Here is a 22,314-nt window from a genome sequence, read left to right as displayed (position 1 = left end):
AACTTGAGATCGAAGCAAGTTATGTTTCCATAACAGTGAAATAGTCTACGCTGCGTGAGGAGATGCGGGCGTGGGATCGTAAAAGCGTGAGTTGGACCAGTTCCGGAGCGGCAAAGGTCTTTCCCACCCTGCCCTCGGTTCAGATTGACGCCGCGACTGACCACATTAGACTGGGAATGGACCAATTTAACCTCCACGTCTTGGGATCTCACCTTCTTGCATATTCTTAATCCTTTGGCTACTATCATCCTGCACAACATGGGTCTCGATACTTCCGCGCCGTCGAGCAACCTCGGTCTTCATGCTGGGTCGGTGACGAACTCTGTGGCCACACCATCAGGAATCCAGGCTGTCGAATCAGCAAAGCAGTTCTACATCTTTGGCTACAACATCTCCCACTCTTTATCCCCCGCCCTCCACAACGCCGGATTCCAAGCCCTCAACCTTCCGCACCACTACCAGATCCACGAAAGCGAACAAGTCGACGAGAATGTCAAGCAGATCACCAGCCGCCTAGACTTTGGCGGCGCCTCGGTAACTTTCCCGCACAAGCTTCAGATCGGCAGCCTTTTGGATTCAGTCTCCCCTCTGGGAGACAAGATAGGGGCCATCAACACTGTGGTTGTCAAAGAGTCGGAGGGGAAGAGGATACTGCACGGAGATAATACAGATTGGATCGGCATCAGGAGATGTGTTGCGAAAGCAGGCGTCCAAGATCTGCGGTCGTCTGCAGCGGTGGTGCTCGGTGCAGGAGGAGCTGCCAGGGCCGCATGCTATGCTGTCCAGACCCTAGGCATACAGGAGCTCATCATCGTCAACAGGACGCTCTCAAAGGCGGAGGACCTAGCCTCTCAGTTCTCCGAGCTACGGACTCGAACGTTCTTGTCTTTAGAGGAGGCCGCCGTGGTGGACGATATAGCTATCAGAGTTATTGTAGGGTGCGTACCCGCGGATGATCTCGGAGAGGACAAGATCCCCAGCGGACTGTTCGAGGCTGAGGAGGGAGTGCTGGTAGAGATGGCGTATAGGCCGCAGGTGACGGGGTTGATGACGGTGGCGTGGAGACACCCGATGTGGAAGATCTACAAGGGGGTTGATGTGTTGGAGGAGCAGGCTTATGCGCAGTTTGAGCTGTGGACGGGGAAGCCGGCTCCGGTGGGGGTGATGAGGGCGGCGATGCAGGCGAAGCTGAGGGCGAATATTTAGAATAGAGGTTTCAGTTCGACGTTTTGGAGTTTTATTTGCAAATACGAGGATTACTCAGAACAAGATCATCGTCAAGAATATACGAATTGTCGCCTCACAAGCTGACGCAAGTCTAGGGGCAGACATTCTCAACCTCATGGCCCCCCTCCATCCCAGCCACTGTATCGCTGCATCCCTAACAGCATGAAGTCAATTGCCGATATTCATAGGAAAGACTCGAATCAGAGAACTGCAGATCAGGAATCTTATCAGGTTTATTGACCATTCTAAATCTCAATTTGCTCCCCTTCCAGCCACTGCTTCGCCTGCCAGTACAGCAAATCATGCTTCTCCAGATTCGGCGTCCCAACATGACGCCTATGCCCCGGCATATCCAACAACACCTTGACCCCCATCGTAGCCTCCTGCCAGTATGCAAGATACCTATACCCAGGCGGGTACCCCTTTAACCTCTCCTCGTCTACCGCTGGGAACCTCGCCGGGTTCGCTGGAATCATCTTATCCTTCTCGTACCAGTGCCGCACGAGCTGGGCGCCCCAACGGCCGCCTACCTTCTCAAAGAAGAAGCAGAAGCGGCAGTCGGCCTCAACGTCAAACTCTGCGCCGTCGACCTCAAAGCGCTGGGTGATTGTCGCCTTGAGCTTGGTTACCGCTCGGGTCGCCTCGGCGTTGATGTCGGTGCTCGTGCCGTGGCACCGGTGCATTATGAAGGCACCCTTGTCCATGCCTGCCTTAGACGCGGCGATAAAATCCTGATAGGGGACGCGGCCGGACCAGGTAGTGTAGACGTGGGCGCCGGAGTGGAAGATGGATTCAAAGTTTTCCCACTCGCAGGAGTCTCTGTGGGAACAAGTCATTATTCGTGATTCTATTAGTGATGGTGTCGCCTTGCCTGTATGATGGCCAGCCCTCGGCGAGCTCTCGAAGCTTTAGCCGCTCCAGGACAAGGTGGTCTGGCCCATTGTTGCGGATGGCGGCAGAGGGTCTTGAGCCGATGGGGAGGCTGTGCAAGTCAACCATGATGAACAATTGAGACTTTAATTGAAATGTCAGAGTGTCTTGGAAAAGGATATATGAAAAGAATAAATATGTCTTGCCTATACAGCAACGAGAAGCTGTGGTTGAGAATCTTTCGAGGACGCAAACCTCATCTGCAGCCTCGCCTTCAACGGAAAAGATCCCGAGGAGGTATGCAAAAGGTAGTATTTAGGTTCCAAGCGTCCAATGATGTCAGAACGGAAGATGGAATATCCCTGTGCCTGTCATCCCGATCCCGCGGCAAAACTACCGCCGTGGACCTAGTGAGGCCGAAACGGCAGAGATCTTAGCCGCTCAAGTGAGATCTCAGAGAGGGGTTACAAGTGACAAAGCAGTCACAGGTGAAATGATCCTGTCACACTCAAGGGTCTAGAAATCAACTTAACTTCTCATCCCATTGGTATCTAATTTGCCATCAGCTGCTATTATTTGCCAAAGCATTTTACTACCACCATGGGCCAATCCATTCTCCTAATCAACGGGCCCAACCTCAACCTCCTGGGCACCCGCGAGCCCCATATCTACGGCCACACCACCCTGAAGGACCTCGAGACAAGCTGCAAGGAGCACGCCCAGTCCCTAGGAGCTGAGTTGCAGTCCTTCCAGTCCAACACAGAGGGCGCCATCATCGACAGCATTCATGAAGCGAGGGGCAAGATCAACGTTATAATCATCAACCCTGCTGGATACACGCACACAAGCGTCGCCATCCGGGACGCCCTAGCCGGGGTAGATATTCCGTTCATTGAGTTGCACATCAGCAATACGCACACAAGGGAGAAGCTTCGGCATCACAGCTACCTTAGCGACAAGGCGGCGGCGGTGATTATGGGTTTTGGGGTGCATGGGTATAAATATGCGATTGATCATGCTGTGAGGAATTTGTAACAGTGTCTAAATGACGAGGTTTGGCGGTGGATGGGTTGGGAAAGGATGCTGCTGCGTTTCGGTGTTGGGGTTGAGGAGCCAGGAGATTACAGTACGCAACGTCTAGAGTTTGCAGGGTTAGGGATCGAGTATGTCACATGCATGTTGCATAATGGTTTAAAGAAAGTTGGCTAAAAACGTGGCAATATCTTCTCTGCTGTGCGAAGTCTATAGCTGAGTCCCGTTTTGCACTGGCATATTGCTAAATCAACCTCATAATAACCCTCGCCCCAAGTCGTGGCCTGACGGAGAAAGCCAACCATCACATTTTTCACGCGTTTCGCCAGGTTGACGCCCTAGGCAGAAGTGACTCTGGATTTTCTTAGACATCATTCAACAAGGGTAGGTTCTCTAATTTCCTCCTGCGCACGCTATTCTTGACAACGGATAGCACGTATATCAATTTCCCAACTCGAGATTGCCATTTGTTACCTAGCCTGAAATCGGTTTTCGCACAAGGCAAAGTAAAACCATGGACTTCCGAAGGCACTTCCTTAGGGTGCTCAATAATCAACTTGCCATATTGCTGGTGATATTCTTCGCTTGATGCGCTACGGGCCAATAAAATAGTGTTGTCTTTGGCTCGAGGTCCATGGGAGCAACGCGAATTGGGCGCTGGTTAACTAATGTTCTCGACTCTGTAAGGGCCTCAACTGCTTCCCCCTCAAGACCCTGCTCGTTTAAACCTTCTCGACCTTCTCCACATGGTCTGATCCCTCCTTGTCCAGGACATTCTGCTCCATCACACTGTTGATGTTGTTGCTATCAAGCTCCTGCAGTTGCTTCATCACCGCCCTGTGGGCCCTCCATGGCTTCAATCCCTGATCAAACAACATATCCATCTTCTCGAGAGGCACACCCTTGGTCTCGGGCACAAACAGCCAAACATACACCATCGAGGCCAGCTGTAAGCCGACGAAGAGGAAGAAGACGCCAAAGCCCATATGCGTGAACATCTGAGGTGTGAAGCGAGCCACAATGAAGTTCCAAAACCAATTATTTGCTGCCGCGAATGCCTGACCCAAACTTCGCACATTCTGGTCGAAAATCTCACTGCTGATGCACCAGGGAGTTCCATTCCAGGACGGTGTGTAGAATATGGTATAGATGTAGAAAAAGGCCATTGCCATCGTCCCGCCAGGAGATCCTGCGGAGCCACCATCCGCAGATGGTTTGGCGACAGCGACATAGCCTCCCACTATCCACAGGGAGATGGAACCACCGAGAGCGCCATATATGAGGAGATTTCGTCGACCCACCTGATCGATGAGTACCAGGATCCACACGACAGTCATGACTGTCTTGATGACGCCGAAGATGCCAGTGGGCAACAGTGAGGCATTGGTTCCGACAATACCGATGCTCTGGAAGACGGTCGGGGAGTAATACTATATGCCCATGTTAGCTATAGGAATCCACGACCGAAGGGAAATAGGGTGATGCACGTTGATCGCGTTGATGCCTGAGCCGTTTTGCCAGAAGAATAGGCTGCCAGCGAGAAACATTCGCCACTGGATGTTCCTCTTGTGAGCCACTTCTTTAAACGGGGCATTGAACCCAAGCCCAATAGTCCTGGCCTGTTCTTCAATGCCCAAGTCGATTTGAGCAATCTCCTCTTTCATATAGGGGTGGTCGAGCGGGAGGTTCCGAAATTTGGACAAGACGCGAAGGCCCTTCTCTCGCTTGCCGTTGGCCATCAACCATCGGGGGCTCTCATCGCTAACAAGGGCGCCTAAAATGAGAATGCCGGCGGGAATGAGCTGAACAGCAAACGGGATGAGCCACTGCTTATGAGACGGTGCTAGGGTCTTGCTGACAGCGTACTAGGTTGCAGATGTCAGTTAAGAGACTTGCGACACCTAAGGGGTAGAGAGGGGGTAGAGAAGAGGCATACGTTGATCCAAACCCCTACGAGACCGCCGGATTGCCAGCCTACTTCCCACATTCCTACCAGGCGCCCTTGGATGGCGGGTGGCGAAATTTCAGAAATGTTGATGGGAATCAAGTTAGAGATAGCGCCAATGCTCAGGCCAGCGATAACCCGCCCAGCATATAAGAGCGCAAAACCGCGTTCATTGTTGATAGCTAACATGATGCCGGCGCCGAGCAGGAAGATGGGCCCGAAAATGAGCATCCCGAGGCGACGTCCGAGAAATTGGCCAGCAGGATAGGCGGCCAGCGCGCCGAAGAAGGCACCAGCCTGATAGCAGGACACGATGTTTACTTTAAATAAATCCACCTCACTCATCGAGCAGTTCTCGAATTGAAACTCATCTTTGAACGAGTCTAGGGCGATTGTGCCGCCAATAAAGGCGCTGTCGTAGCCAATGGTCGCCGCACCCGCTGAAGCGATGGCTGCGAAAAGGTAGGTCCTCAAGTTGTAAACCTCCTTCGGCGTTGGACGATCCTCTTAGGTCTTGGGCAAAAGACGCATCGTCAGAGGCTTAGGGTTGTCAAATGAAAGGGATGAAAGAGAACAAGAAGCTTAGGAAGAAGTAGGGCTCGGCTTGATTGTGTCGAGTCTACGGAATGGGAACTGGAAACAGAGGACTTATAGAATGGACAGATAGGGATGTAGATGGGGATGTGGGGACGGGACTCCGAAGACAGAGATACCCCATGGGGTCTTGGTCTCCTCGACGGGAACCCCGGTCAGCCCGCTAACATGAAAGGGGTCAAGGCGGCGGGGGATTCTTTTTCCCCATGGGGTCATGACATGAGTTTGTCTTCCACGGCAGTTTTCTTCATTTCCGTCTTCCTCTCCGGCTAGTTAGTACATCTGGACCACGCTGGCGTCTTTGGCGTCACACTACCTGCGTAGGGTCGTAGATGACCAGGGCAGGCATAGCTGCTGGTGCGGTGCGGGAGACAAATGCCAAGTTTCAGTTAGCAGACGGCTATGGTCCCATCTGATAGCCAGAAGTGTCGTTACTGTCTCGTAATAGAGTATGAAGTCCATTTGACCTATCTTAGGCTGAGGTGTTGTGCAGACCGAGAGTAGAAGAATCGGGCCAATTCAGTGGAATCATAGCCCACAATCTGGGCCGACCAACGAGTAATCCAATACTGACAGCTTCGTTCTATTTACTAGGGTTGCAATAGTATCTGCTACGTATTATTCATCATGTTTGCAATAAACCCTAGAAGGCTGTGTCGTCCATGCTACTGTAACAAATGTCAGCAACTTCGAGTCTCCTTAATGTCGAAGACCAAGAGATCGGTGGTCTTACCGCTCAGAACTATCGAGGGCTGCAATCTCCCGGAAGATTGCATCCATTTCGTCGGATGATATCTCATCCACAAGAGGAAAGCCATCCAGCATTCCTTCAGGATGCTCCACTGCAACCTACCAAGCGACTGGCGGTAATTCATTCGCCTTATCGAATAGAGAAGAGCAAAGCAAAGCACGTGTTATGACAACAACAACACACAGCACAGCCCATATGGCCAAGGTTCGACTACTCGATAGCCAAGAGGGAACTGGCGATCCCAAAAACCTGAAGAGGTCGTTTGGGTGATAATGAACTCATTATCAGACCTGCATGAGGCTCATCGTTTGACATACTAGGGAAGAGGCCTCGCGAAGCATGGGTCCCGGGTCCGCATCTCTCTGCCTTTTCGACCCCTCGATGCCCACGCATTCATCAATCTTCCATCAGAATAGTGCACTGACGTTGAAGATGCCCGATAGTTCGATGCAATCTTGGCAGCGGGTGCGGCAGAGTGCCGGTAGTGTTTTGGACGGTTCATCGGGGTTATGAAGAGTCCAGGAACTCGGGTATCTCACATGGATCGCGAGTCCCATCGTACGAGCTACAATATTCAGCAAATTTGCTTCTAGCTGAGACAGCCAGTCTCCTTTCATGCACATGACCTGGCAATCATGTCTCAGTACCTTGACAGCACTTGAAGAAAGCAAGGGTTGACGTCGTGTGTTTAGGTGTATGTGGCAGTACGTACATTATTTCACACTTCAGATTGGGTTGAAATAGCTCTGATGCTCATCGATAGCCTTAATGTTTAGAGATCCATTCTGTGTAGTCTCTTGGCTCCGAGGTATCAACCTACCCCTCTACCAACTTCTGGTTAGCCAGTTGCTACCTCAGATGGTCCCACTGATCTTGCCATCAACCGCCATCTATCCTTCCCCTCCTCCCACTACGCTACGCCGATTCCTCCAAGCCATCGGATGCCTGCTTCTGATCATAACCGACAAGGGCTAGCAAGGCGTTTCCACCAACCGTCATCGCAATTTTCTTGAAGTAGACAAAAGTCAACGAGTTGTCGGGGGAGTCCTTCATCCCACGGATGCCTTCACCCAACTGAATCCAATCTCTGATGTCGTCATCAGTCATGTTGAAGTCCTCCTTGAGTTCTACCATGAGCTCAACTGCATTCTCTGGAGAGGCAGATCCTGAGACATCTACGACATCCCATTTGTCGTTAATCTCTTTATCCAGTCTCTCGATCGCCTCCTGTCTGTGCATTTCAACTCGTTGGATCATCGAATTCATTACAGACGCTTCCAAAATGGGGAGCTTGCTTGCTGCTTCGACCATGGAGCGTGACGCCTGCTGAACTTCGTTCTTCCATCGCTGACTGTCAGAATTCTCGGCCTCCCGATAGGCGAAAAGTCGATTGATCTGCTCTTTGATCGCAAGGGTATCATGAATACAGCTATCTGGAAGTTCCTTCAGAAGTTGTTCGATTCGACGGAGAGCAGTCACCGTCGGATCGTCTGACTGGATCAAGCTTTCAACCTCGGTCTTGATCTGAACCGATGACTGGAAATCCACTTCAATCAGCTTTCGACCTTCCTTGCTGAACTCACCAAACCAAGCCCACAGTTTGTCCCGGTACATCTCTGGGATCAGAGGAGCTGTTTGTGCTGTGACCTGCTGCTCGACCTTGTCTTTGAAGCTGGCACCATCGACGCGACGGTCCCCCAGTTTATCAAGCCATTCTCGATTGATGGAGACCCAATCCTCACTGGTGAGATCCTTGCGAACAGAGATAAAGCTTGTCGAAGAGGGATAGGGGGCCAACGCGATGAGGTCAGGTGTGTTGATGAGGCCTGGTCCCGGGAGAACTGACGCGGGTACGGCAACATCGGCAGGATTGAAAGGTTCGTCATCAGGTCGTCGTCCGATGAGCATGACCTGGTATTCTTTCATTGATTCCCATTTGTCAATGGAGCGTCCGAGGTAGCGAAATGTGTTGTGGCGTGCAAGAAGCTTGGCGTTGTCTCCCCTCATCTCAGAATAGCTCTTCATGATGTAGAGCATGATGAAGGGAGGAATGATGAACTGTGCGGCTGGAACAAATATGTAGTTTCTCCATGTCTTGCACATTGCACTCGCCGTCTTGAGAAGCTCGAATGTCTTTCTCTGCCCAGTCCACCGTGCGAAGGACGCTTCGAGGAAGTGGGTGTTCTTCATCCGCTCGATGATCTTGTTGACCAGCTCGATGTGATTCTCCGGATCTCTCCCAATGAGTTGAAATGCAATTGTGACGAGCGCCTTGCACGTCTTGTTGGGAAACTCGTCCTTGGTCTTCAGAACACTCGCCACCTCGAGCGCAACACTGGCAGTGTCAACCTCATCTTCGCGTCTAACGACCGCGTTGTCGCTCGAGATGCCGATTCCTTTTGCTATGAGACTTCGGGCGAGCTCTTGGCGGTCAGCATTGTTGGTGGTGTCGTTGGTCGTCTTGGCAACCTTACGCGAACCCTCCGAACTCTCCGTTGAGGCTCTCTTGGGTGGCATGATGAACCTGCGATGCAAGATTGTTAGAAGGAAAATGTGCGGAAATGACTTTTGCTGTTACCTTGCGGGTGAGGATGGAGTGGTTGATTGGTGCGTTGCAGCTGCAAGAAGAGGAGGTGCAACTCGTGTGGATGAAAGAGAGGTGAGGGAGTGCGGGCTGAAAGAGGAGATGATTTGGCGTGTATGAATAAATAGACGGTGGGTCACGGCTTACAAACGATGTCAGAATGGAGATATCCATCGGAGCTGTGAATCACAGATCTAGAGACCACTTTTGGTGGAGATTGAAAGAGTTTTAGTTACTGTCATGCCGCATGAAACCCTTGCCCATGCCATCAAACTCTGTCTGCTGAATCTAAGCCGCTTTGTGGTGGTGTTATCTTGAGCTTTCCTTCACCAAGCAGTGTTGATAAACAAGTAAACGACGTTCATTGCTACTAGGCGGTGGTCTTTACTCTTCTGATCATATCACGATGACAGAAGCAGTATCAGGGTATATAGGGTATAAATAAACATAAGATCTTGCGTGCTTGACTTTTATGGCATTGCATCCGTTCATGTGGTATGGGCCTTGTGCTCTGCCCTACCGTTCTCAACGACAGCCTCTCACTTGCCTACCCGATCAACAAACCAAGCATTAGGGAATCCCGACGCTCTGCTTGAACCTTTCTAACCATTCGGGGTTATCTGCATGCGTTTGGTTCCATGGGTCGTCACTGTGTTTGGTCAGTACAGTCCACCACATGACACCACCAGTACTTACTCCCCATATGCTATCCAGCGTGCCTGATGCCGCAGTTCTTCGTCTGTTGGGATATGACATTGAGGGTTTCGTGGGGACATGGTGGATGATACCCAACGACGCAATTCCCTTCCCAAACGCTCGTGAAAATTGGAGTCATTGAGCATGTAAGGACTTGTTTCAGTCCAGAATGGTTGGCCAGTCCTAGATTCGGACATAAAGGCAGATGAATTGCCTTTGTCGTTGGCAACTGTAAAAATGCATTGGTTCGACTCGCAGAGAAGTCCATCGGCAGAGAGCACCAGCGGCTGGCTCGACGATTCTGGTGATTCCGCAGGTGGAAGATGCATACGTTGCCTAAAGCCATCTAACCAGTGACTGGATTCAAGAATCATCTTGACCAACCAATTAGCCACCAGATCATATGACTGCTTTGAGGCGACAGTCTCTATCGTCTTGACCACTCGACAAGCCTCGTGTTGCAGCTCATCATTCTCAATGGTCGTTTGGGCCAACAATTGCTTGGTTTCAACAAACTTTCGTAATTCAGCCTCGAGGGGACATCCCTCAAAGAGGTTCTTCTTTCCTTTGATTTCCAGAGATGAAAGCTTATTTTCTCTTCGTGATCGGATAGGCCCGAATAGCGCTTGCTGAGACATGCCGGGGTTTGAAGTGATGATGTCTCGTAGCCAAGATGAGGGCGGGTTCGCTTCAGGTTCTTCCATCGACGATAAGACCTCGGAAGCAAAAATAATGCGACAAGCTTCAAGCTGTATATCATCATTGCCGGGCAGCGCTCCAGTCTCTTCGTAATGATTCTCCATAAAGTGCATCAACTCTAAGCTTAAGAGCTCATATGCAGTCCGAGGAGAGTTCGCCGCCGTGCCACTGCCCCTAAAAGGGAAGGGAGAGCTCCTCTCGGTGCTAATGAGATCTACCAAATTGGTTAACAGCACGCGGCTTCGCCTTCCGAGCTACTCACAAGGTGGGATCGCATTTTCGACCATCTCGAGAATTGAAGCATCAAAGCCCCAGTCCCCTTTCCAACTTGCCATAGTATGTCCCATCTTGAAGTGATCTGCTAGATGGTTTACACGCTCTTTCCAAGTGTCGATCGAGCTGTTACATAGTCCACACCGAGATCGTATTTGCGATATCGAGACTTTCCAGGGGTTCATAGACCACGGAACAAACCCAGCACCATGGACCAGCCTGAGATGCTGCTTCAGGTGGTCCTTTCGGTTAAAAGCGCGTTCTTGGCAAGCCGAGGGGTTATGATGCTTAATATGGTCGTCGTCTGGATCATCTTGGCTGCAAAATACGCAGCAAGGCTTGCCACTCTCAGGATGGATGGCCCTCGGTTCTTCCGGGGAGCATATCCACCTCTCAAGTCCCAGATGGACAGAATTTTCATGGCGTTGCCAGTCGTGCTTCTTATGGAATCTTTCAGTGCAAAAGGTACACTCGAATGGCGTTGGCTTGGGCGGCCCCCTCTTTCTTGGCACTCTTTTTCTCCGTCGTAGGCGGCTTCTACTCAGTCTCTCGTGTGTTTCAGAGTTGGCAGAGTAGGCAGATGAGCTTGAACCGCCACTGGATGTACCTGCACTACTCATGGAAGATGGATAGAGTACGGGGATGTATGCATTATCCCGTTGTTTAGGTCGCTTGTCGTCAGAAATATCTACACGCCGGTTAGGCAGCCGAAGAAGTCTGCAACAAAAAAACTCACCTGAAGGGCTTGCTGATATAGCACGCACAATGGCCGAAATAGGAGCTGGCTCTTCTTCAGGAGGTGAGTCTACCCATCTCTGCATTGGATTCAATCCGTCTTGGGAGTCTGATCGAGGTATGGGAGTTCCCACTCTTGGAATGTCGATTGATTGATTTTGGGCATAATCGAACGCTGGCGGTGTATATTGAGCTGTGGCCGACCCCTTGTGCCGCCGACGTGCGTTGGCCAGCCAGTTGGTAAGTTGAGTTTTGTTCAGTCCCGTCAAATGTTGAAGTGCCTCCTTTGTCTGATCATCTGGATATGGATCATGACTATGGGCATCAAACCATTGTTTTAGAATCTTGAGTGCTTCACGAGAGAACCGTGTGCCAACCTTGGGTCCGAGGGATGGGATAGTCCCCCTGCCTGAGGCCAAGGCATCCTTAGTTGGAGACTCGGATCCATGGGTCGGTGCCGCTTTTCCTCTAGTTTCACCTAGATAAACGTCTTGAGAGGTTGCTAGTTGCGGATCCTGTTCTGCACTCAACAAGTTGTTGTCGTTAGGTTCGCCACTGAAACTCTACGTGAGCTCTTCATCACACATGATAGGGCAGACTTGACAGACCTTGGGAAGTTATCTGCACCAATAAAAGGATTCAAATCATTGATATCACCAAGAGGACCGAGTTGGTTTGTGAATAGCTCCAGGGACGAGATATTAGTCGTCAAATCACTAGTGCTGCCGTGCCCCAGCGAGTTTGGTCCCAGAACTCGGCCATAAGGGTCTTGAGCGTGCACTCTTGGATGGGTCAAGGTTCGCTCGACCCGAAGCTTACCGCTCCTGGTGCTTTCAGGCATCTCAGCAGCTTTCATCGCAATGCCATTGGTGTTGCACGTCGCGTCTGTTTCGATTTTGATGTTGCCAAGGAGTGGGTGGCTAGTTTAGCTGAGTCAGAGGTGACCACGTAATTCAGGGATTAATCCCGGACCGGTCAACTCTAAATGCTAATCCACCTGGCACCAGTGACTCCTGACCAGCAGTCCAAGATATTCGGCTTGGCAAGGCGATTCTGTGAATGTCATAAGGCAACGCCTTGATAGTTAGATTCTGAAGATCAACTGTGCAGTGTCACTACGGCTTTTAGCATGGAGCAGCCATCTTGGTTTTCGGATGTTCATTCTCTGCCTCTGTAGCACAAACCCACTGTCAGCCACGACCAGCTGGAAGTACTGTATTGCGACCAAGCAACTTGGACAGATGCTTTGCATGCGGGAGCGGCGCATGTTCAGGACTACATTAACTAGGTCAAGGTGAAAATGGTGAAAATTCTTCCCTAATGGCGTTTTCTTGGGGGACCGTTTTATAAAGAGTACAGGAAGCATGCGACTCTTATTGCTACGCCTTATCGTCAAACAGGGCGCGATGAACGAGCGCCGAACGTGCAAGAAGCAGTGAAACGTACTCTGAGTAAATACAGCATGCTTCCATCAGCTAATAATCCGTCCCAAGCTTGTTGGAGGGAGGATCCAGCCCTGGTGCTGGCTAACTGGCCTTGGCTTTGACTTTGGAGGCTAAGCGCCGGACTCTAGGGGAACCGTTCCAGGTGTATGCTTCCCCCAAAGGCCACGATCTCACTTCTGATGTGGGTGAAAGAATAACGAGACACCTCGTTGCACGGATATCCTGTGTGAAGGCCGGCCCTGTTTTCTTTCACCCCTGCTCAAGCGGCGGGTGGGTCAGTTGCGCCCTATTGTCAAAGTTGACCTGTCGACATGTTCAGGGCGCCCTATTGACATTTTTTTGACCATGATTACTGGTCACACTTTGGTTGGTCTTTTCTCGCTGGGACCCAGATTTCTCGATACTTGATCCGCGACAGGCCCTCGAAGAACGAGATAAGATTGTGGAAGAGTTGGCTAGAGTCAAACACAAGTTAAGAACCAACCAAGCGGCCAATTTTTCCTACATCGAAGTTGCCCTTAAACGGTTGATAGACTGAGCTATGAATATTATTGCCATACTCCGTCTACGCCCCAAAACTGTCGCCTAGGCGCGAGTATTTTACCAGATAGCTACACATTCGAGGCTCGTCACGCAGCAATGCATAGAACCATTTCTACATATGCATCGATACCACTTTGAATAGATTTCATATCATTCATTAGAGTGAATGTCTGTAATTCACAATATTCAGCCATTTCACAAATCAAACCTCGTGATCCATGCCTCGCCAATCTCAAGCACAGCAAACACACCGTCCCACTACCCTCACCCGCCAGTTCAAAAACAAGATTATAACAATCAATTCAATTTATAATTTCTCTTGTTAGTCGTCTTGTTCTTCCTCTCTTCTAGCTCTCGAAAGCTGGTAGGCCTATACTTTGTTTGGAACCTCAACCTGGCAGCCCATTAGCCTGGTCGCGGATACATCTAAAGCCAAACGTGCAAAGGAACGTAGCGTGCCAGCAATCTCTTTCGTGTCCATCGGGACAAGTACCAACCCAGAAAGTCCTTTACCTTTGGGTATAACCGCCATCGACCACCAACGCTGATCCGGTAACAAAGGAGCTTCTTCCTCCAGCCAAATAGAGAACACCATCAGCGATCTCTTCGGGAGCCCCCATGCGCTGCATTGGGACTGCAGTCGATATCCGTTCTTCCATCGCCTTCAACACCTCTGGGTTCTTTGTTGTCATCGGTGTCTCCGTATATCCTGGGCAGATAGCATTGATTCGTAGGCCTTCCTTGGCGTAATCCTCAGACGCTGATCGAGTGAGGCCAATGATAGCATGTTTGGCAGCAGTGTAAGATGTTGAAAGAGGGATGCCAACAACGCCCTGGATCGACGAAAAGTTGATGATGGATCCCCGCTGAAGGGCTCGGCCATTGATCGATGACCGGATGGGCTCTTGCTTCAACATGATCTTTGCAGCAGCTCTTAGCACAAAGAATGTGCCAGTAAGGTTGATGCTGACGACCCGATTCCAGTCGGCCGTATGGGCAAAAGCAACTCCGCCCTGATGTTTCATGGCGATGCCCGCGGCGTTGACGACATAGTCAATCCTGCCAAACTTCTTTGCGACCTCCTCGACAACTTGGTTGATCCGATCCTCATTTGTAACGTCGGAGGGGTAAATCTCAACAGGACACGTCTTGCCCTTTGACTTGAGTTCTTCTTCAATCTCGGCCTTGACAGCTTCCAAGGCTTCCTGGTTGAGATCGATGAGGCAGAGTCCTGCTGAGCCCTCCCTTGCAAAGGCCTTGGCACATGCTCGTCCAATGCCAGAGGCGCCTCCGGTGATCAATGCGAAGCCGGGAACATCCATTTTGGGTTGTACCGAGAGTGTTGAGTTGATGAGGAGTAATGAGAGGTGATGTAGAGGAGGGAGAAAGAGTACCGTTGTGTAGGAATAAAGAGGTGAAGTAGAGTGACCGAGATGCTGAATGATTTCTGACAAGCAACACAGCAATAGGCATATATACTAACCCCGGATTCCACGTTTAGTAGTAAATATCATCCCCCACGTCGGTATCGCGGCCGAGATCCGGGTGATCTGGAGAGGCTTGCCTACTTCGTTAGTGGGCTATCGCCCCCACACACCAGATCTCTGCAATGACTTTCCCCATCAGTCAGGAGGGGTCATGCGGAAGCGTGTGGCGTACTCTGTGTAGATTGACGAGATACGCTTAGAATCGGAGATGGAACGGCAAGACGGTGGGCATGGCGGGATGTCGCTCCGATTCGAGGTCAAGGAGGGGTTATCGTGTATATCCGCGTCGAGATACGCAAGTCAACAGCAGTTCTTCCACGCAGTTGCCGACTCAAGTGTGGACTCAAGTGTAGCTCAATCAAGTTACTGAATTGGTAGTCCGATACGGAATGCCGGGGTAGGTTTATCAGTAAGATAGACATCCGCTGCCGTGTTGACGGGATGCCATTGTTAATGGCGATGGCCCTTCTCTTTTTCGCTAGAGTACCGATCACAATTGTAGGTAGCACGATCAATTCGAACCAAAAGATACTGTCCAAGATATTTGAATCAACGCTACAAGTTTTATTTTCAACTGCAGTACTAAATCTAGGCAAACACAAACCCCTTGTAACCCAGCTTTCTGACCTCATCACACCGACGGCGGAACTCGATTGCACTCCCACTGTACCTCGCCACGTTTCTAACCGTCTTGCCTTTGACGTTCTTGTTGACACCAGTCATCCAGCTGTCAATCTCGTTCATGAGCGTCTGGCTCTTGCTGCACTCGACAACGTGGTCTGTCCACTGATCAACAGACTCCTGGGTGGGCTCGACGTAATTGTAGTTGTTGTCCTTGCAGTACTGCAGCAATTTGGAGATGACCCCGACAGCAAACTCGATGCTGCGCGTGGCATTGCCAAACGGTTGGTGAGGGCCAAGAACCATGAACATGTTGGGCATGTTGTGAACTGTCATTCCGAGGAATGTGCTCGGCCTGTGATCAACCCAAATGGCCTGGTCGCCCTTGGGGCTATCGCTGGTAGCGATAAGAGGGCGGTTGTCCTTTCCATGCCATTCAATAGCACTGAAAGCACCTGTGATGGCATTGAAGCCGGTCGCGCAGATCAAAATGTCCAACTTGTGCTCTTGGCCATCATTTGTCAAGATGCCAGTTGGTGTGACTCGGTCAATGGGCGTCTTTTGCAGATCGACGAGGTGCACGTTGGGCTTGTTGAAGGCCTCAAAGTAGCCACTCTCCATTGGAACACGTCGCGTGCCGAAACCATGGTTCTTGGGGATTAGACTCTCTGCCACAACGGGATCATTGACTCGCTGTCGGATCTTGTCCGCCATGAACTTGGAGTACAAGCCATTGGCATGACGGTCTGTGTAGGTATCCGAAAAGACACCCAGCCACTTTCCGAAGCCGGGTGCATTGTAGAGTTTCTCCCAGTGAGCAAGGCGCTCCTCGTCCGTCACCTCAGACGACTTTCGAGGATCAGCCTGATGCATAAAGCCAGACGAGCTTTCAGCGCAAATCTTGAAAATTGCATCGTACTCTTTCTTGAGCTTGTTCATCTCCTCAAGCGAGATTGGCGAATTGCGTAGTGGAGCGGACCAGTTCGCCGTGCGCTGAAAGACGTTGACGGACGCGACGTTGGGCTGTTTGGAGAGTTCCGTAATAATCTGAATGCCTGTTGCGCCCGTGCCGATGACACCGACGCGCTTGCCAGCAAAGTCGCGGCTGATGTCGAGATCTTTTGGCCAGCGCGAGGTATGGAAGAGCTTTCCTTGGAAGTCCTCAATACCTTCAATCGCGGGGAGCGTTGGGGCGGAAAGAAAGCCCATGCAGCTAATGAAGAAAGTCGTCACATATCGGTTGCCGGCTTCATCGGAAAATGTCCATGTCTTGCCTTGGTCGCTCCATGAAGCCTCCTTGATAGTGGTGTTGGATTGAATGTCCTTGCACAGGTTGTGTTTTTCGGCAAAGTGGGCAATGTATTTGTGGGTGTCTGGCTGCGCAGAAAATGCTTCCTTCCAGTGCCACTCATCAAGAAGCTCCTTGTCGAATGAATAGCAGTAAGAGAGCGACTCGGAATCGAACCGGCATCCAGGGTAAGAGTTCCAGTACCAGGTTCCTCCAACATCAGGGGCTGCGTCAATAACCTTGACCCTCCAGTCGGGGAACTGCTTCCGGATGTGATAGAGGGAGCAGAGGCCAGAAAGACCAGCACCGATGATGAGAACATCAAAGGTCTGTGTGGTTTGCGGCAGGGAACCCATGTCTCCAAAGTGAACGTGATAAGAAGAACGATTAACTTTGACTCACTTGTGAAGATTTGTTGATACAAGGACGGAAGACATGAATACTAAATACAATGCGCCATCAACAGCCCTTTGCCTCATTACTTGCCATGAATATGCCATTCGACCCTTTGATGGACCTTTCCGAGCTCGGCTTTCCTATCACGACAGTGTCTTGCTGGCTGCGGGGGGGTTTGCCACAAGATATAACTTTCCTCTTTGGCCGAGACCCACAGTGAACGCCAAGGAGGGAAGCCGAGTCATGATCAGCCGACCTCCTTATCGCTCAGCTGGGTTGACCTTCCTAACACCGTGGACAAGGAAATGGTAGCGATATCAGAGTTATCATGTTGATCAAGCATTTACTGGAGGATGCAGCATTTGGCAGCCTCGATAATGCCAAACATCTCGGCATTCGAAGTGACAACCAACAAGTTACGGGTGGTGTAAGAAATGGGGGGTAATTAGTGCAGAACCTAAACTGGCTGGAACCACGCAGCCAAGAGGAAGAAAGTGGGCAATCGATATGTTTCTCACCTGGCAGAGCAGTTGATGTCGGAGCTGGAGAACACAGGCGAACCACGGAGAATCTCTATCTACGGTTGCCGATGGCCTTTCTTCTGCTCTCGCTTTCAACCGATAACCTTATCCAGGCCGCCTCGTCATCGAACACGCTGCATTCAACGAGCCGCGTCCAGGGGCAGGCAAGGATCTCAGAAAGGAAGGTTTTCCCAATCACTGCTAGCCTCCTCAAATTGCGGGGGTGGATCCGTTCCCCGGGTCTAAACCGAGAATGGCTCTTATCTCTGCGCTCTGACGAAAGCCCACCTGATGCACATTCCCACATGAAACCACCGACTGCGGCATATTCATCATCTTCAACAGCAAGTTTTATCATGGAATAGATCCCCTTTCGAAAATGGTAACTCGCACGAAAAAGACCATGGGACAAAGCACCAGACGAGTATGCACGCGGAGGAGCCGATCCTTTGGCGGATGCGTCACGGTTCGTGGGCCCAGCCCCCGTTATCTTCCTCAGCTAATTCATCCATAGTGTAGAAGTCGTCGCATGAAGTGCGATGAAGGGCGCCCAACTTGCTCAATGTGTAAGGTCTCTGGCCTTGCATGTGGGGGTTACACAAAAGACATCTTCTTCGACTTTGAGGATGGTCCCATGACTGGGGTTGGTCGATTTCGCCGCCCCTTGCTTACCGAAAGGGAGCGTGAATGCATGAGCCAGCAGATTCTCGCAGACATTCCTCCAGCATTGGCATCTTGGCATCTTTCTCAGATTGATGATGAATGCGATGGGATGTCTCCAACTAGAGATATCCAAATATCGCGCGGTCCGTTTGGGGCTTTCAGAGTCACCGGCAATCCAACGCCACCGGCTTCATCAGATTTGCCATCTCTTCCAGAGGAGGTTTCAACAGTACATCAAGACCAAGATGCGTTCCCTGGCGGGGAGGAGTCCCTTCCCCAAGATGATGATGGTCATGTGGACTTTGTATCACCATCCATAGAACTCGCCACGTTATCCCCGAAATTATCAGGGCGCAGAGGCCGACTATCTGAATATCAGACCCCTTCTGGTTCCAGAGGGGACTGGCTCAAAGTCCTTGACGGGATTCCTATGGTCGACTTGCTGGATATGGCCGGACACCTGGAGATTCCCGAGTGGTGGGACACTATGGGGGTTGAGGCAATAGATCCATGGGCCGGGGTCTCACACACGACCGATAGAAGGCCTACGTCGACGTCTCACCATCAACCTACCCCAACTCCCTCTTCAAGTGGACTTCAGATGTCGCGAGTGGCACCTAACGACTCTCCAAGCTGTTCCTCTTCCACCCCAAGCTCAGGGCCCGTTTCCCTTAGTCTCGAGAACAACGTTCCTCAAGATGCCGTCTTCTTGCTGAAACACTATGCTACTACTGTTCTCCGAGGGTTGACGCCTTACCGTCATAGCAAGACACCATGGCATGTCCTATTCTTGCCTCATGTGAAGAGTTGCTTGGCAGCTCTGACTCTTGGGGAAGATATGGACAACGCAAGTCTATGTGCCTTCTTCGGGACATTAGCCATCAGTGCTTTCAGTCTTGGCGGTATCTATAGCTCGACACGATGGTTGGACCAGGGCAAGGCATACCACCAACGTGCCCGCCTACACGTTCGGTTAATGCTCGAGACCGCATACAACATCCCCAAGACAGCCAAGTACAAGTCCATACTCATGGCTCTCCTCACCATGGTGCAGATCTCCGTTCTTTCCGGGAACCGAGACGATGCAGAATACTACTTGCTGGAAACAGAGCAGTTCATCCGCCTCAGGGGTCTCAACCGAAGAAAGTCTCGAAAGGTCCGGCTGCTCCACCATTGCTACGTCTTTGAGCGACTTTCCCATGAAAGTACCTTTACCGAGAGTAGATCTCACTTGGCTCACCGCAGCCGGGTTCGTGAGACTATCGAATCAAGCGGCGCTGTTGCATACAGCCAGGATAGCCTGTCCTTTCGCCTCAGTGATTGGAGTAACCTCGATGTGGAAATGCTCAGGGTCAAGGGGCAGGAGGAGGGCGAAAACGACTTGCACCTCGAGTGCCCTGGCATCTGGTCTGCCACCCTTTACCCAGAAATCTTTGGCATGCCAGAACTGCATGTCTTTATGATATCGCTCATCATTCGTCTTGGGCGAGAGAAGAACGGCGGTGACGAGCAGAAGGCGATACCTGGGGTTGCTTTGAAGCAATTCCTAGGCCGTGCAAATGCAGTCGAGCGATGGGTCAATCAGCTGCATTTGCTTCAGAGATCCATGTGGATTGTAGAGGCACCCGCTGACCCAGAGAACGAACAGTCCGTCACTCTCCTCAATATTTTGTCCGACACGATGCAGCATGCGCTCGCCGTGTATTTTTACCGCACAGTCTATGACCTAGACACCAGCATGCTCCAAAAACATGTGGTCGGTGTGCGTGACTGTCTCCTGCGGTTTGATGCCTCGGATGCCGGTATGGGATATGGCTCTCTCAGGTTGATCTGGCCTGCTTTCATTGCGGCGCGTGAAGCAGATGATTCTGAAATTCAAAGCTCATTCTCTCAATGGTTTGAGGATTCTGCGCGGCGAAGTGGTCTGCGTATCTTTACAGACACGAAGGAGCGGATCGAGAAGGTCTGGGAGGAGAGAGGTTTCGCGAATAGCAACATTGTACTCGGGTAGAGGATGTCTAGATACCGCGGACAAAGAATAAAGTATTTTCATGCGTTACTTTCCTCTTTGTGATGTGGCCAAAATCGTTCTACCTTCCGCAGGTGATCGTGCAAGTTTTCAACTCGTTACACAACCGCAACGCCTCATTTCCTCTTGGAGATACTTGCCTGTTCCAGAAGAGGATATTGGAAAGAATGCGGGGAAGTCATTCTGTAGCAGTCTCGCTTACAACATGTCTGTGACGATACATCCACGTGAAAGGTAGAAATGAGGCTCAACAGACTTTCTTTCGGATCACCGTCGCCAAACTGCTTCCATCTCATTTCCCTGTCACAAGCTTGACCAAATCCCACGCATACAATGGCTTCTTTCCAGGGCAAAGTGGTGAGTCCCCTGAACCAGAGGCAATTGCTCTTCTAGTGCCGTATTAACCTTGCTCTAGATTGGCATCACAGGCGCCGCCTCTGGCATGGGATTGGCTACTGCCCAGCTGCTGGCATCTCGTGGTGCTATGATCTCCCTTGCCGACATCAATGAGGATGCTGTCAAAGCGGCCAAAGCTACATTGGAAGGCAGTGACCAGCACATATATCATGTCGTCGATGTCAGCAAGAGTGCATCCGTAAACACATGGATCGAAAAGACTGTCGAAACTTTCGGAAAGCTTGATGGTGCTGTTAACATGGCCGGCATCATCGCCCACGCAACTCCCGTTGCCGAGCATAGTGATGAGGATTGGGACCGAACCTTTGCGGTCAACACGCGAGGCGCTTTCAACTGCATCAGAGCTGAGCTCAAGGCCATGACTACCGGTGCTAGCATTGTGAGCCTCAACACATTCAACTCAGAACAAAACTGATGTGCTTTCTAGGTCACAGCTGCGAGCGTCTTTGGGCAGTTTGGTGCGCCAGGAAACGCTGCTTACTGTGCCAGCAAAGCAGCCGTGATTGGACTCTCGAGAACGGCAGCCAAAGAGAATCAGCACATCAGAGTCAACTGCGTTTCTCCAGGTAAGTCTGCAGGATCCTTCAACTGCACAATGACTAACCAACGTGCCAGGTTCTGTCAACACTCCCATGTCCAGGGGCGAGAATCCAGAAGATGTGAAACGTGGACTTCAAGTCACTGCCCAGAAGAGGAGGGCGGAACCGATCGAGATTGCACATGTCATCGCCTTCTTGCTCAGTGATGAGGCATCTTTCGTCACAGGGGCCGTGTATAATGCCGACGGAGGATGGGTATGCTAAGGGTAGACGTAATAGCGTATTTCTCGAAGTTGAAAACACTGGACAAAGATGTTTGCCTGCCTTTCGTCGTTACAAGTTTGGCTCGTCGTAATTGCGGATTCGAGATCAACAGTCCATCCGTAAGTGATCCGCATATGATGCAACAAGATGAGGATTTTCCGAAAAGTCCGTCCTCGCGGAATGAGCAACATTTATCACCTGATATCAAGTTTGTCACATCAAACCTAGACCATCGAATAAGCCTGTCCCTTGATGGGCACGGACTTTACCAACAAGCTTAGAGTAGCCGTGCTTTACGAGAATCCCCAAAGGCCAAGTCAGGCCATGCGCTAGACAAATGGTCGCTTCCAGAAGTGGCCGGGGTGGGCCGCCTGGGAACAACTGGAGCTAGAGGATCATCCGTGCACCGGAGCTCTCACCGAAGCGCCTATCGGACGGGACAGGGCTGTCCTGCGATGATCCGACACTGGCTGTAAAGATGGGGGTCCTGCTGCAGGCTTAACCAATGTTGGGTAGGCATTTGGAATGGGTATCCATAGGGTTGGGACGGGTCAAGATACCCCTCACGACAGTTCTTCTGAGCGTCTGGCAGTCACGAAGTTTTGGTAAGAACCGGCTGCCGGTAGATGAACAGGGAGATTCTAAGTTCTATGAGGATTACAGATTACCTTGAACATCTATCTTTCCTCTCACAG

The 22,314-nt window shown here is 51.0% G+C and overlaps 10 protein-coding genes across 10 annotated transcripts; 4 read left to right on the top strand and 6 right to left on the bottom strand.

The window, feature by feature from the left end:
• Positions 1-258: 258 nt before the first annotated feature.
• MRS44_014993 (uncharacterized protein) lies at positions 259-1,206 on the top strand (the record flags this gene model as incomplete). Its single annotated transcript, XM_046281562.2, has 1 exon — positions 259-1,206. The coding sequence occupies one exon, from the start codon at positions 259-261 to the stop codon at positions 1,204-1,206; it is 948 nt and encodes a 315-aa protein (XP_046128089.2).
• A 266-nt stretch (positions 1,207-1,472) lies between these two features.
• Positions 1,473-2,063, bottom strand: MRS44_014992 (uncharacterized protein; the record flags this gene model as incomplete). The annotated part of the gene is made up of 1 exon (XM_046278869.2): positions 1,473-2,063. One exon carries the CDS (start codon positions 2,061-2,063, stop codon positions 1,473-1,475), a length of 591 nt encoding a protein of 196 aa, XP_046128088.2.
• Positions 2,064-2,697: 634 nt separating this feature from the next.
• MRS44_014991 (uncharacterized protein) lies at positions 2,698-3,132 on the top strand (the record flags this gene model as incomplete). The annotated part of the gene is made up of 1 exon (XM_046282388.2): positions 2,698-3,132. The coding sequence occupies one exon, from the start codon at positions 2,698-2,700 to the stop codon at positions 3,130-3,132; it is 435 nt and encodes a 144-aa protein (XP_046128087.2).
• Positions 3,133-3,851: 719 nt separating this feature from the next.
• Positions 3,852-5,884, bottom strand: MRS44_014990 (uncharacterized protein; the record flags this gene model as incomplete). Its single annotated transcript, XM_065618621.1, has 4 exons — positions 3,852-4,559; positions 4,617-4,994; positions 5,066-5,526; positions 5,788-5,884. The coding sequence occupies 4 exons, from the start codon at positions 5,882-5,884 to the stop codon at positions 3,852-3,854; spliced, it is 1,644 nt and encodes a 547-aa protein (XP_065474693.1).
• A 1,450-nt stretch (positions 5,885-7,334) lies between these two features.
• On the bottom strand, positions 7,335-8,936 carry MRS44_014989 (uncharacterized protein; the record flags this gene model as incomplete). The annotated part of the gene is made up of 1 exon (XM_046282387.2): positions 7,335-8,936. The coding sequence occupies one exon, from the start codon at positions 8,934-8,936 to the stop codon at positions 7,335-7,337; it is 1,602 nt and encodes a 533-aa protein (XP_046128085.2).
• Positions 8,937-9,573: 637 nt separating this feature from the next.
• Positions 9,574-12,262, bottom strand: MRS44_014988 (uncharacterized protein; the record flags this gene model as incomplete). The annotated part of the gene is made up of 6 exons (XM_065618620.1): positions 9,574-9,652; positions 9,700-10,612; positions 10,661-10,797; positions 10,873-11,359; positions 11,408-11,961; positions 12,015-12,262. The coding sequence occupies 6 exons, from the start codon at positions 12,260-12,262 to the stop codon at positions 9,574-9,576; spliced, it is 2,418 nt and encodes an 805-aa protein (XP_065474692.1).
• A 1,641-nt stretch (positions 12,263-13,903) lies between these two features.
• Positions 13,904-14,716, bottom strand: MRS44_014987 (uncharacterized protein; the record flags this gene model as incomplete). Its single annotated transcript, XM_046277273.2, has 1 exon — positions 13,904-14,716. One exon carries the CDS (start codon positions 14,714-14,716, stop codon positions 13,904-13,906), a length of 813 nt encoding a protein of 270 aa, XP_046128083.2.
• Positions 14,717-15,469: 753 nt separating this feature from the next.
• Positions 15,470-17,146, bottom strand: MRS44_014986 (uncharacterized protein; the record flags this gene model as incomplete). The annotated part of the gene is made up of 1 exon (XM_046277272.2): positions 15,470-17,146. One exon carries the CDS (start codon positions 17,144-17,146, stop codon positions 15,470-15,472), a length of 1,677 nt encoding a protein of 558 aa, XP_046128082.2.
• Positions 17,147-18,086: 940 nt separating this feature from the next.
• On the top strand, positions 18,087-20,381 carry MRS44_014985 (uncharacterized protein; the record flags this gene model as incomplete). The annotated part of the gene is made up of 2 exons (XM_046284717.2): positions 18,087-18,173; positions 18,222-20,381. The coding sequence occupies 2 exons, from the start codon at positions 18,087-18,089 to the stop codon at positions 20,379-20,381; spliced, it is 2,247 nt and encodes a 748-aa protein (XP_046128081.2).
• Positions 20,382-20,732: 351 nt separating this feature from the next.
• Positions 20,733-21,619, top strand: MRS44_014984 (uncharacterized protein; the record flags this gene model as incomplete). Its single annotated transcript, XM_046271410.2, has 4 exons — positions 20,733-20,756; positions 20,815-21,195; positions 21,244-21,382; positions 21,432-21,619. 4 exons carry the CDS (start codon positions 20,733-20,735, stop codon positions 21,617-21,619), a joined length of 732 nt encoding a protein of 243 aa, XP_046128080.2.
• Between the last annotated feature and the right edge of the window lie 695 nt (positions 21,620-22,314).

The sequence above is a fragment of the Fusarium solani genome (genome assembly GCF_023522795.1).
Source record: "Fusarium solani strain SB1 chromosome Unknown bctg00000010, whole genome shotgun sequence".
In the NCBI taxonomy this organism is placed as follows: Eukaryota; Fungi; Ascomycota; class Sordariomycetes; order Hypocreales; family Nectriaceae; genus Fusarium; species Fusarium solani.
The sequence above is the reverse complement of the archived record's forward strand: the minus strand, read 5'-3'. Positions and strand labels throughout refer to the sequence as shown.